This window comes from Pituophis catenifer, unplaced genomic scaffold (assembly GCF_029215685.1).
Source record: "Pituophis catenifer annectens isolate HBS135680 unplaced genomic scaffold, rPitCat1.0.hap2 SCAF_5, whole genome shotgun sequence".
In the NCBI taxonomy this organism is placed as follows: Eukaryota; Metazoa; Chordata; class Lepidosauria; order Squamata; family Colubridae; genus Pituophis; species Pituophis catenifer.
In genome coordinates, this window is record NW_027256885.1 from 100927421 (window position 1) to 100941532 (window position 14112).

A 14112-nucleotide genomic window follows, 5' to 3' on the forward strand; every position below is an offset into this window, starting at 1 on the left:
GCTGCAAATGTTTAAACTGACAATAGGGCATAGGGATCACAGCAGTCGGCTTAAAAACTGCCGATTGGTCATTCAATAACAACCTTCCTTCGATGGGGGGGGTCGAATTTTCAGGTTGCTTGGGCTCAGAGTTCATCCGTGCCTGTGATGCAAGATTAAAAGACCTCCTCGGCTGTCCCTCCACAGAAAACCTTGAGCGTGCTCCTGGAACCTCAACCTCGGTTGGTATAGTCCCAGAGGTAGCTCCAGAAACTGGGGGCACCGTGGGAAAGCCCGTCCCATTTACAACAGATGAGGGGCGGGTTGGAGGCGTCAAGGATGTACTAATACTGGCTGCTGCTGCACGTTGAGCCAGGAACAACTGAAAGTCACTTCCAAACAACGTAGTTAATGTTTCAATTGCGCTAGCAACCTCAGTTTCGGGAGGTGAGTTTCTTACATTCAAACTTCTAGCTGGCTGATTTAAAACAGTTTGAGCAGTAGGTGGTGCCATAACATTTGGCAGGGAATTCAAAACAGGCAGTCCCTTATTTCCTGATTTAGGTCTACAGCCAGGAAGGGGGGCTACGGGGGAAGTTTTAAAATCCCTTACCAGCCTGGCATTTTCCTGAGTTTCAATCCCGTCCTGTGCCATTACCGGTGCAGTTGCTGCATGCATCAAAATGCTAAGGGCAGCGACTGGATTCTCACATGTTGTGGGGAGACCAAGGGTTCGAAGTATTATTGACCTCATCTCATCTTCTCCCATGGGTCTCACATTCAATGCCTTAGGGGACGCCCGTCCACCTTCTGCTCCTGCAAGCGGGGAAAATTCACCTTCTGCAGTGTGCATCTCAAGAGCTGGGGCATCTGCTTTAAAACTCACAGCCTCTTCACTCTCCTGCCTGACTGTTGCTTGAAGTCCTCCAGCTGAGGCTATCCTGGCTTGTTCTTCCATCAAACGGCCTTGGAGTTGCTTACTCTTGGTAAAGGCCTGGGTCTCAACTTTATCCTGTCGCATTGGTTTGATGGTGGGCATGCTAGTGCATTGTGCTACGAATCAGGTCCCTTGTACCATCCTCTGCTACCAATTGTGAAGGAGGGGTTCTGGGTTCGAATGAACTGTGGCCCGATACGCACACAAACGCACTGAAGCATGCAAGTTGACAGAGGAGTCTTAAAAAGGTAACTAGTTTAATAATAATAAAACACATAAAAACAAACCTACAAAAAGGCATCAACAGCCTAAAAAAATCTCCTCTTATCAAAGTCCATTTGTTCTAGTCTTCTTCCCAAAACGTGGGAGGTTCTCTGTGTTGTTTGCCAGTCTTCTCCTGCAAGTCTTCTCAGGAGCAAGGCAGTGACTCAGCTCTTTGAAGTGACTTCAACTCTGGAGGCTCTCAGCTGTTCTCAGCTGTCTCAGTCACAGCTGCTCTCAGAGAGTCTGCGTGAGAGACTCTCTGAGGATCAGCAGCTCTGCTCTCTTCAGCTCTGTAGTGGCTGTAATCCTGCTGCTACTTATATACTGGCCGTTGGAAAGCACAGGAAACTCAGAGCCAGGAAGCTGTGCTCTGATTGGTTCATTCAAACCATGCAAACTAAACAATCAATTAGTTGCAGCAAAATTTATTTATTTATTTATTTATTTATTTATTTATTTATTTATTTATTTATTATTGCGATTTATATGCTGCCTTTCTCCCTAGGGACTCAAGGCGGCTTACAAAATGACAATTTCCAATACAAATCACAATGAAATAAAAATTAAAATCAGCAACCCTATTAAAACAATTTAAAATTATAAGAGTGTACCCCCAAATGGATCAGTTTAATGTAATGAAGAAGGCTCTGATGGATGACCACTGGATAACTTTCTATTCAGTCTATTCTAAAAAGCAATGCATCCGGCTGGAAAGAGTACAAACTCAGCCAAGGTCCTTTTGGTTCCTCTAGGAGGCCTCTAAGTTGTCAGAAGAAAGGAACATTCTAATGACATACATCTTAAGGGTTGGTTAGGTCAAGGGGATCCACATGAGTTAAAAGTTGTCCATCGTTAAAAGATAAAAGAGATGCTTCAGTAATCTACAAAAAGAATTATGATTGTTTTGCAAAGAAACTCTGTAATGTCAATTAAAATTGATAAATGTATAGGACCATATGAAATGCTGACTTCAAAAGAATCCTTTGTCTAGAAGGGTATAAAACCATTGTACCTAATTCCTGTCTTTGTTCAACGCTTCATGTACAGAGCCTTGAACCTATTGCGCAATATATAAAATCTGTCTCTGATCAACCCAAAAGTTGTGTTTGTCTTATTAAATCCACAACATTTATGGCACCCTGCAGATGGGACTACAAGGCAGAGAACTTTTGTTCTACCAGACAGCCTGCCTCAGTGGGAATCGACACCTCTCCAAGGAAAATCCACTGGCCGGCCATTAGGACTCCTTTGAAGTCCATGGAGATTCAGTGAGGAGGTGCCGTAAACCCGCTGACGAAGACAGGCCAGTCAAGAATCCTTGAAGGTTGATCAGACAACAGAGACTCAACAAAAATACATAAGAAGAAAAAAGAGAGAAAGAAAGAGGAAAAGAAAACAGGTAAGTATAAATCAGAGAGTTAAAGTCTCTCTGTTTAGAGGTACCTACCCATTAAAAGGGTGGAAGAGTGGGGTTTGATCAATCTCCTAGGAGACCAGTTGGCGAGCTGAAGTCTCTGGAATTAAGTATTTAATTATTGGAATTAAGTACTAAGTATTGTGTGTAATCTTATGTGTGGTAAGAGAAGAACTAATTGCAGTGTTATGAATTTTCTGATAAACTGACATTCTTAAACAGCCAGAGTTTACTGTTCTTCCCTCCCGGGGTTTAGCAGGCAGTTAAAAAGGTGGAGCCTGTCTAAATGGGAAAACAGATAATATGATTTGATCAATTTGGTGTGATTTCTGTTAAATATATGTGTATATATATAATGATAGTGTGTAAATTTGAATGGAATTTAATTGATTGTGATATGTGTGGCTGCCAGCAAAGTGAGATGATTTGTGCTTGAGGCTGTGAGAGATATTTGAGATTATTGTAATGGTTGGTTTGCATGAAGTGGGATTTTTTGTATGTGAAATTGGTTTAAAAAAGTCTGATTGCAGTACAAATATGAAAAGCCTGTGTGTTGATAAAGTGAGAAATTAGAGAAATACTAATGTTAGTATAGTAATAATACTGTGTTGCTTTGTTGTAAGAATGCTGAATGGAAGAGAGAAGCGAGGCTTCCTTGCACGCTGTACATTTTTTCCCTCTTCCCCCCCTCTTTTCCTTTGTAAGAGAGAAACAGTTCCTTTTAACTTTTTTCCTTTCTCTCACCCCCTCCTTTTTTCCCCTGGGAGATGAGAGGCACGAAAGGGGGGGGGCTACGGTTTAACCATTTTTTTTCTCTCAGAGGAGCAGCCAGAAAAAGAAGGGGGAAGTGGGTGATCGGCTAATGCTGTTGCTGCTAGGTCTCTTTAATTTGCATATGAAAACTTTTCTGCTCTGAATACAATTTTGATTTTATTTTTTCTGGAATTTTTTGGAGGTTTAAAAACGCTTCATTAAACCTGTACTCAGAATCCTGTTGTTTCGCCAGGCTGGGTTAGCAACATAATTTTAAATCGGATGTTTTAAATTTCTGAGGTTTTAAATTGAGCCGAATCCATTTAATATTTTTAATTATTTTAAATTGGTGTTGTTTTGTTTTTTTAAACAAAATAGGCTGTACACCGCCTTGAGTCCTTCGGGAGAAGGATGGTATAGAAATAAAATTATTTTTATTCTTATTTTTATTCTATCTCAAAGAAATTATTTTGAAAGATTTTTTTAATCTGACTTGCATTTTACTATTGTTTTATTTTTGAAGCTGTCTTTCTTAAATGTTTTTTATGTTTGCGTGCATTCTGCATCCTTAACAGATGGCACGTTTGTTCGTTTGTATGTTTGTTTGTTGTTTATATGTTTGTTTGCTAGTAGCACAAGTTACTGCCCTTTTTGGGAATTGTCACAGAGATGAGTTGGAAATTGCGATGTGTGGTGGGAGAGATTCAGTGGCATTTTTGTCTAAAATGTTGGATTCTGCCTCGAGAGTATGCTTGTTTTTGTTCACTTCAGTTTGCGGGGAGATTAGATAATTGGTGCTGAGGAGCTCATTTGTTTATAGAGGGATATACGGTAGTTGAAGGAAGAGAGGAAGTTTTAAGGGAAGTCAGAAAGTTGCCTTTAAGTTTGTCTACACAGACTTGTGCTGGCTTGGAAATCAGGATGGCAGTGGTAGGAGGAATTGAATGTTATAATAAGAAGGAGTTAGAGAAAGTAGAATTGATGGAAAGGAGAAGGTATGTGATTTGTTTTTGGAAAGTTATGGAAGTTGGCAGATTGAAATGTGGAAGTGCTAAGAAGTAGGAGAGAAGTGGTGATCTGAAGAGAAGTGGTGTTTTTCGTTGACAGAGATCAGATTAAGTGAACAAAGCATCTGAATACACTTAATCAGTGAAGGGAGTGTTGGAAGATTTGAGAAGCTCAATATTAAAAAGCACAAGAAAATTCCCCTAAAGAAAATAGGCAGAAACTCAGGCAGAGTTCAGCCCCCACCTTTACCAATGGGCCATTAAGAAACTGAGACGCCACCTTAATTTCCACAACAAAAGGAAAAACTAATTCCAGGAGTTTTGAATTCAGGACGGGGAAAGCTCTGCCTTTCAGCAATCTTTAAAGGGAAAGACTTTTTTTCCCCCAACAGGAGTAGTAAACAAAAATCACTCCTGATAGAAAGGAGGGGTAGCGTCTCCGCCTCCATCTGTAAACAAGCAAGAATTAAGACAATTCTATGCAAAATTAATTGAATCTGGATCTTGGAGTTTGAACTGGGAGGGACATGAAAGAGGAAGCCTTGAAAATTTGAAACAGGCTTTAACCAGGGCTCCTGTATTGGGTTTGCCAAATTTGGAAAAGCCATTCGGTCTCTTTGTAGACACACACACACACATATAAATTGAATTGCACGAGGGGTGTTGGCTCAGAAAGTAGGCAATTGACCTTTGGAGGGAGCCCTCATTGTAAACACCCCACATCAAGTCAGAACTATCCTTCAGTGGTGGTTATCTGATTCAAAATTCTAAACAAAAATAAAACAATTTTAATGCAACACAGATTTGATTTTAAACTACAGTTCTCAATTTGAATCAAGCACAGTTCTTAACCAACACCAGATCAATGGATCACCTTGGATGAGAACATTATGGTGTTGAAATAATTGGTCTCCATACAAAAACAAGACCTGATTTGGAGGGACACCCCCTGGAGACAAATTGCCTCGAAATTGGTCTGCTCAAACCTTTGAATTGTATTCATTAAATTAAGCTCTATGGACAGGGAGCCTGGATAGCTCAGTGGATAAATGCATTGTAATTTAACACCAGCTGTCTGCAATTACTGTAAATTCGAATCTCACCAGGCTCAAGGTTGACTCAGCCTTCCATCCTTTCTAAGGTGGGTGAATTGAGGACCCAGTTTGTGGGGGGCAATAAGCTGACTTTATGACGGCTATTGCTTAATGCATTGTAACCCTTAGTCTCTGGACATCATTTGGCAAAATATGGGTGGAGTCATTGGGGACTTCAAGCTATTGTACATGAACTTTTAAACTAAGCTATGATTGTATTGGGATATATCCTTTAGTAACATCAATTATAAACAAATGTTTGGTTTGTAAAAAGGTGAATGAACATGCTGTCAGAAAACAACAAATGGCTTTAAGATCATTTCAATGTATTCATGTGGATTTTACAGAATTACCAAAAGTGGGGAGTGTAAAATATTTATTGGTCATAGTGAACCACCTCACAGGGTGGGTTGCAGCTTTTATCTGCAGTAATGCTACAGCAACAGTGGTGTCAAGAGTTTTACCCAACCTAGACAGATTATCATCATATGAACTGTTGTTTGAAGTAGTTTTCACTACAGGAAGCATATGCATTACTTCCTTGGAAACTAGAGACAAAGTATTGAAACAATATGTGTATAACCTGTCCAGATATTTTGAAGTTTTTAGGAAACAAGGACTATTAGCCCAAACACCACCTTTGAAGTTTCCAGTCCACAAATTCCACCACGATGATTGCATGTTAATCCAAACTGGACGGAAGTTAGACCCCAAGTGAACGGGCTCAATCTCATCAAGGAAATCCAGTGAAGTTGATGATCCAAAGGATCCAGCCACCAGTGGGAATAGCATTCTTCATCATCTGGACTATTTTTGTATTTTTTTCTTTCTTAGGATTCAGTGGTTGCCTATGCTGTTTCCCAACTGGAAAAGGACTACAACTGCTCAGATTCCTTTGCGCACTCGCCCAGATGTATTGGTTTTGTAATTGTGTTTTTAAGATCTTAGGAGGACAATCCTGGATCCACTGGATGAGACTGATACCAGGTGACCATCAGCCTTGCTGAATCACTCCGGAAGCTGATTCTCTACGCACGGCGGAAGATTTGTAAAGAGGACAACTGCCTTCACATTGTACATATACATATTATTAGCTTTAATATAACACTTTCTTACACATGCTAATGTTATTAGAAGTTTGGAAGTACGTTTTGTGGGTACTTGTTTTTCTAATTTTGCTAGTAATTTTGTTTTACATATATAAGGAACGTTTTTGTGGTAGACCTAGGATTTTTCTTGCTACTCCTGTTTCCCAAACCACATGCACCACTAACCCTTTCCCTGACGTAGTGAGCTTCATACCATAGTTGATTATGATTTGCTTATGGCTTTGGACATTATTCGCACTAGGACTCTCAAGTGAACATAAGATGAACATTGATTCCCCAAGTGGAGACACTTTAGGTCAAGTTCACTCACGCCAAGAACGCATTGTATATGCACGAGGTCGTTACCTTAGACCTAAGTCAACTCCACCACCTAAGGTTGCACTATTGACATTCCCAGCTGAGGGGGGAATAGATAAGGAAAATGGGCCTCTACAACAATTGCATAGAGGAGACTATATATCACGGATTTTGGAATAAAGTCAAGATCTTGTTAAACAGTATGACCCTACCCTAGGTCAGAAATGCTGGTTATGTTTATCTACTAGCCCTACATCTTATCATGCTGTTCCTGTCAAACCACAACTTTGGGTTAGAACAAAGGCTACCAGAAATAAACTTTCAGAAGGGAAAGTGGGATGGATGGAATCTGTCCAAGACCATTTCAACCTTCAGAATTTCCACTCTGGTTCAACTTGAAGTCCAAATTAGATTTGTGTATCCTTTTTCCACCTGGAAATACTACCTCTCGATATGTTTTTTGAAGGACCAATTCTCAGAGATAAACAGAAGGACCTCTCACTGGAAGTCCCATTGCAACCACTGGCAGAAATGTTTGTGGCAGGGACTTAGGGGTCTGGACTAATGCAAGGAACTACTGAGTGCATGCCTTTTCCATAAATCTTCTTATGTGGAAAGGATGCATATTTGTGTTTACCAACAAACTGGACAGGAACATGTAACAAATCAGGTGTGGTCAGAGAAATTGCCAAGGAATTGCAGGATAGGGCTTCCAAGATAGGTCAGAGGTTATAAACAACTGACATGTGGTTTTCTTGGTTGCCTGGATCCGGGTGAATTAATATGGCTGTGGCAGGCCTAGCTTTTATTCCTTGTGCAATCCCTATGCTGAAACATCTATAAATAAGAGCAGTAAAGGAGATTCAAGTTGAAAAGGAACTAGCTTTGATAGAACGTTTTCTTAATCAACTTGGTCCATATCCTGTGGAAGAACATAAAGATTCTGAGGCAGACCCATATGAGGAAATGGAACCTGTAGAAAAAGGTAGAGAATCTCCCCAAGAATCAAGAGAGTAGAAAAACAAGAACTACCTATCCTTTACTTTTATTTGTTTATTGGAATCTTGTATACTCAGAAGTTAAACTTATATGAGAATAGTGAAAGTTTCTGCATTGAAAAACTTTCAGAGGGGGGAATAATGTAATGAAGAAGGCTCTGATGGATGACCACTGGATAACTTTCTATTCAGTCTATTCTAAAAAGCAATGCATCCGGCTGGAAAGAGTACAAACTCAGCCAAGGTCCTTTTGGTTCCTCTAGGAGGCCTCTAAGTTGTCAGAAGAAAGGAACATTCTAATGACATACATCTTAAGGGTTGGTTAGGTCAAGGGGATCCACATGAGTTAAAAGTTGTCCATCGTTAAAAGATAAAAGAGATGCTTCAGTAATCTACAAAAAGAATTATGATTGTTTTGCAAAGAAACTCTGTAATGTCAATTAAAATTGATAAATGTATAGGACCATATGAAATGCTGACTTCAAAAGAATCCTTTGTCTAGAAGGGTATAAAACCATTGTACCTAATTCCTGTCTTTGTTCAACGCTTCATGTACAGAGCCTTGAACCTATTGCGCAATATATAAAATCTGTCTCTGATCAACCCAAAAGTTGTGTTTGTCTTATTAAATCCACAACAAGTTAAGTTGACGGAAGAGCCACGTCTTCAGCTCGCGAGGGAAGGAAAGGTCGGGGGCTGTCCTGAGCTCGGTGGGCAATCCATTCCAGAGGGTCGGGGCTCCCGCAGAGAAAATGCTCAGAGGCCTTTCCTCTGACATCCTACTTTAACCTCACCCCAATCCTAAGAGGTCTGTTAGGGGTGTGCATAAGAGCACCAGTGTGCCTACTGTCCCTGTCCTAATGTTCCCTTTATTTGTATTCATTTTATGTATTCAATTCATGCTTATACTTATATTATCTAATACGTACCCGACAAAAATAAATAAAAATAAATAAATAAATAATTGCATTAAACATGGCAATACATGGAACAACTAAACTAATCATGATAGGATCTCAATGTTCTAGCTTCATTGCTGTGCACTGTAATGACCTTAAAACTGCTAATGTATTTTAAACGGTTTTTTTTAACGTTTGTACTATGTGTATTTTATCTTTTGGCTGTTCACCGCCCTGAGTCCCTCTGGAGTAGGGCGGTATATAAATTTAATTAATAAATAAATAAAAATAAATAAATAAATAAATAATTTGGAGTAAAACCTTTTCATCTATTTTGCTCGTAATTCTAAAGGGAACTTTTCCTGTGGGATACAGAAATGAGAACAAACACGAGGAATAGCAACTAGAAGGACTCTTCCTCTTTGACTACAGACAGCTCCAAACTTAGGTCAAGAAGATAATTGGAGATTCCTCCAATATCATACCCCGAACTTCCATGACCCTTCCTGTCCACACTTCGGAGAAGCCGCTAGAAGCAAAGTCAAATTGCGTAGACTTTTTCCGCCCGACCAACTCGACCACTTCACGGTAACGAATCACTTCTCAAAATTCTGCCGCCGCCGCCCCCCCGCTCCCCCACGCATGCACACCAGCGCATTCCATTCCTGACGTTCACTGCTGCCGGTACTCACTTTACTACGCGAACGTCCATTCCCTTCCGCGCCTTCTGATTGGCTCCAAGACTTCTTTCAGCGGGTTGGTCGGCGGAAAGACAAGTGCATGCGCTCTCCCTCCTTTCCACTCCGATGCCCAAAAAGGCGTCGCTTTGAGAGCCACGTTAGAAAATCTCTGCTTCTTGACGGCGCATCTTCTTCCCAACCTTCGCCTTCGGCTGTGACAAGTGGTGGCCACCAACGTTGGGAGCTGAAGCTCTTCTTCGAACTACACGGACTACACCGAGGCAGGAGCAGGAGGGAAGGCGTGCGGGCAGCAACAGTTTAAGCTTGAACTTTCTGTGTCCCGCTAGAACGGGATCGGCGGGGATCAGACGAACGTAAGGCGCACGCGAGGCTGTTGGGTGCCGCCAAATTTTCACTTAAGGGGAAGCTACCTCTCCCCGCCCTTCTAAACTGTCCTTGCGAGGGAGACGCGCCTGGTCAGTCCATCAGTCCTAACCGGTCTGAACCGGAGTGCGAGGAGGAGCTACAGCCGCCACCGTCATGGCTGAAACCGAGGAGAGGAGCTTAGATGACTTTTTCGCGAAGCGAGACAAAAAGAAACGGAGAAACAGCCGGGGAAGTGCCACTGCCGCGGCTTCTTCCACCGCGTGTGTCACTAGGGGAACCCGGCAAACAGAAGGGGCTCATAGAGACGCCTCTAATTCCCACCCGGCCACCAACACTGCTAAGGCAGCAAAAAAGGTAAGGAGACCGAAGAGCGACGAGGAAGAACTGGGTGAGTTATTGGCTCGAGTTGGCCCGGAACTGGTGGCAGAGGAGGAAACTTTCCCTTGACTGCTTCCTGTCGGTAGAGGGCGTCGCTACAGTCCAGCCAGCCCATCTTGGGCTTCCAAGCGTTGGAAACCTGTTTATCTTTATTCACTTATAAGGCCGAGGGTAGGGTCCATGAGAATCCATGCTGTTAGGAAATGGGCTGTTGTGTGGGGCGACTTTTGGTGCCAAAACGGGAAACGACGTCTTCCTTGTCCAAGTTTGTCTCAAATTTCCCACCAGGTACTCACTCCTCCGTTTGAACCCTGCGTCTTACTGCATAGGCTTGCCTTGCCAGAGCTTTGGGAGCACAGGAAGAAACGATTTTCTCAGTTTCTGCTTTGGGCAACAGTATTTTGCTGTTGAGGCAGTATGAGAGTGGTGGTACACAGTGGTACACAGGTATGATTTTTATTGGCTCACTCCAAAAGCAGCTACTGAAGAATGTAAGTGTATCACAGTGCACTCACTGCATTGTATGCATTAAGTAGCTCAAAAAGTAATGTTTTCATATTTAGTTTTTATGTATGAACTACCCCATTGGGTTAGAAAAAATTTAGTCCAGCATTCTGTTTCTGTATGGCACTAGTTTTCAAGCTTTATGGTGCTGTAACCTTAAAACAATATATTAATTTTTGAGACATCCCCAGGTGAATAAATTATGAAGGAAGCAAGGCTTTTGATGGCCACAAGAGATATACCTCCTGAGAAGCTGTCTCCATACCATGAGAGAGTCCAGTCTTTTTGAAAGCACCCAAGTTACCAGGTTTCCCTGAAAATAAGATCCTGTCTTATAATTTTTTGTTGCCACCAAAAAAGGCACCAGGTCTTATTTTTGGGGGGGAGGGGGTATGTCCACTGACTCACCTCACTTGCGCGCATTGCCCCCCCGCCTCCTTTTCGCTGTCAGAGGCCTTCAGGAACTGCTTTGGCTTCAGATAGTTGCAGCCAGGCATCGCACACCACGGCCCATCTCTTCTGCAGCCAGCAAGGCTTTCCTGAAGGCCTCTAGCCGATAACAGAGCTCCGGAGCCTCCACCATCGCTGACCTGCCAGGGCCCCTTTGCCGGTGGAGCCATGCCACCTCGCCTGCCGTCACCTTCGGGATGCACCCCTCCCCTGCCCTGTGCGGTTTTGGCAGGCAGGAGCTCCGTGGTGGCCCTGCAGTGGGACAGAGGAGAGAAGAGATTGCCCCTTCATCCTTTGCACCCCAAGACCCCATCTTCCATGGCCACCGAGCCCTTGGCCTGCACTCCTGAGCTGGAAAGGCGAACAAGACATGCAACTCAATGCTACCAGTATGCTGTGCAATGCAAGCCATGCAAAGCAACCCACCCTGACCATCTTGGCTCCAGGGACGATCCTGGATGGGGGGGTGCACAGGATCCCCAGGGTAGAGGCCTCCCAGTGCAATGCTCTGCCACAGCTCCGGAGCAAACCTTCGCCTTCCCTGTGCAGGATTGCAAGGCTGGAGGCCTCTACAGCCTCCGCCGACCAACCCACATCCCGTACCAGCAGTGGCACCTACTGCTGCTGGCCTCATGGGGGCTCTTTGCCCTCGTGTATGTGCTGCTCTCGGCTGGGCTGCTCCTGCTTGGCGTGGACCTCCGAGGCCTCCAGTTGCTTTGCATGGCTTGCATTGCACGGCATAGCATTGAGCAGGCAGGGATGGGGTGGGGAACCGAGCAGCGCCAAAAACAGCTGAAAGTGTGGCATTGAAGTTTTGACTGCTGGGCGGGACCGCCAGAAACTTCTTCCCCACTTCCCTTCCAGAGCAAATTGCCTTTGTGTAATCAAGCCCTGGAAGATTGTTGGAAGTGTGTGCTTAGAAGGAACACGCAGCCTCTCCCAGTAACAAGACTTGCAGGCAATGCTGTCCCTTTCAAACAATCTTCCAGGGCTTGAACGCAACACTTTCAGCTGTTTTCAGTGCCACTCGGTTTCCCACCCCACCCCATCCCTGGCTGGTCTGGTTTCCCACCCAATCCCAGGCTGGTCTGGTGGGCATGATTGCCTTCCGCCTTCCCCGCCACTGTGGTCAGCAGCCACGCCACAAATGGGGATTGACCATCCCCCAAACCCCACCACTGTCAAAGTGGATCCCGGGTGTTGCGCTGCAATGGAGAGACCAAAAGCAGAGCAAGGGAAGGAGGAGTAGGAGTGGGAAGAAAAAAGAGGGAAAGTGGCTGAGTGACAAGGGGGCCATCCTGGCCGGCCAGGCACCGAAGCATCGCCACCACCACTGCAGCGCGAGAGAGATCTGATCCAACCTCAGAGAGTTATATCATGGCTGGTGGCGATGTGCTCCCCCCCTCTCTCTTACACACACACACAGATGGTTCGGATTGCCCTCCCTCCCTCCCTTACTTCCACCATGCAGCGATTGCCAGTCCCCGCTTTCTCACCAGCCTGCATCGCCCGGTGTCTCCATTCTGGAAATGACAGCCCCCTTTTCTGCTGCTTCTCCAACTGGTGTTGTGTTCCTCCTACCATGTCCTCAGCTGATCAGGAAAACGTGTGTGCTCTGGATTTTAAGGCAGAAAAGTGAGGAGGGGATTTCAAAGGCCCTGGAGAAAAAGAGCAAAGTTCTTCTGTTTGCCATCCCGAGGCCAACCCTGTGAGAAGCGATCTGCTCCTCCACGCAAAACCTCAAGGGCTTTGCAGAACCATCAGGGAAGGGGAGCCTGCCCTTCCTCACCCAGCTCCAGGTGGCCTAGTTTTCTCGGAGCTTAGCATCCTTCCATACAAAGGAACACAACATCGATTGGAGAAGTGACAGAAAAAGGGGCTACCATTTCCAGAATGGAGACTAGGACTGATGCAGGCCGGTCAGAAAGTGGGGACCAGCCATCACTGCATGAAGGAAGGGGGAGAGACAGAGCGATCTGACCCAACCTCTCTGTGTGCCTCCTGCTTGGTTGCAGCCGAGCAAGCAGAAGTGGGCCGGTGGCCACGTGGGCTCCTGCTGGACAGGACTATTAGTGCTGCCACCGCGAGGCAAGTATTGGGTCGTAGGTGGCCTGGCTGCTGGGGTCCTGAGGTGCACAGGTGCCGGGCGTGTGGGTCAGCGCCACCCCTTCCACCACCTGCCTCACCTGACCTTGCGGCAGCACTGGTGTGCCAAACAACCAGGTGGTGGGATGAAGTGGGCAGGTCTTAACTAGGAATTATTTTTGGGGTAGGACTTATTAGGCACATGCGTGAAAATCAGGCTAGGGCTTATTTTTGGGGAAGTACAGCAGTACAAACACAAATGAAATCCATAGTTTAACTGCATACATCACAGTGGAAGTAATTTGAGTCTGTGGAATGTCTCATGTCAGCGGATAACCCTATGGGCTAATATTATGAAAGAGGGACAAAAATGTCAGAGGTTTTTCCAAGCAGTGCATGAATTTTTACCTTTTTCCCCTTTAGTTAATTCTCCCCAATTGTTTAATTTATTCTTTGGAGGGGGGGATTAGGTTGCTTTTTTATCAGGAGCTTAAGTTTGGGGCTAGGCAATTTCTTCAGGATTCCCCCAAATGACACTGATGTATTTGTTTTTCACTTTAAACAAACTTGGACTTCATTGCATTTGAGTTCATATATCAAGTTAATCCATGGTTCATTTGCTTTCAACTTACCTTGTGTGAACTCAATCATTGTCATTAGTGAGGTTTATAGTCTAACACTCTTAGCAAGGTTCTACATTTAGGGAAGAAAAACAAAATGCACAGGTACCGGGGGGAGGAGCTTGACATTGTGACGGAACAGTCGGAGGATTTTGGTCCTCCAGGATCGCCGCCGAAAGCCCCGCTGCTGGATGGTCCATTTTGGACCTCACAGTCTTGTTTTGACTGTGATAGTGGAGGGCACATCCTGATGATCC

The 14112-nt window shown here is 44.3% G+C and overlaps 1 protein-coding gene and 1 long non-coding RNA gene across 5 annotated transcripts in view; one reads left to right on the plus strand and one right to left on the minus strand.

The window, feature by feature from the left end:
• Positions 1-9558, minus strand: part of LOC139317378 (uncharacterized) — a 122862-nt gene extending 113304 nt beyond the window's left edge. For both annotated transcript variants that reach the window (XR_011600453.1, XR_011600452.1), the window contains exon 1: positions 9444-9558. This is a non-coding gene — a long non-coding RNA (uncharacterized lncRNA). The remainder of the gene's footprint in view (positions 1-9443) is intronic.
• Positions 9559-9635: 77 nt separating this feature from the next.
• Positions 9636-14112, plus strand: part of CDV3 (CDV3 homolog) — a 51690-nt gene continuing 47213 nt past the window's right edge. Inside the window, exon 1 of one of the 3 annotated variants that reach the window (XM_070944406.1) lies at positions 9636-10172. In XM_070944406.1, coding sequence (XP_070800507.1) covers positions 9972-10172 — 201 coding nt within the window. In that variant the 5' untranslated portion in view covers positions 9636-9971. The remainder of the gene's footprint in view (positions 10173-14112) is intronic. The other 2 variants (XM_070944408.1, XM_070944407.1) reach the window with 2 other exon arrangements.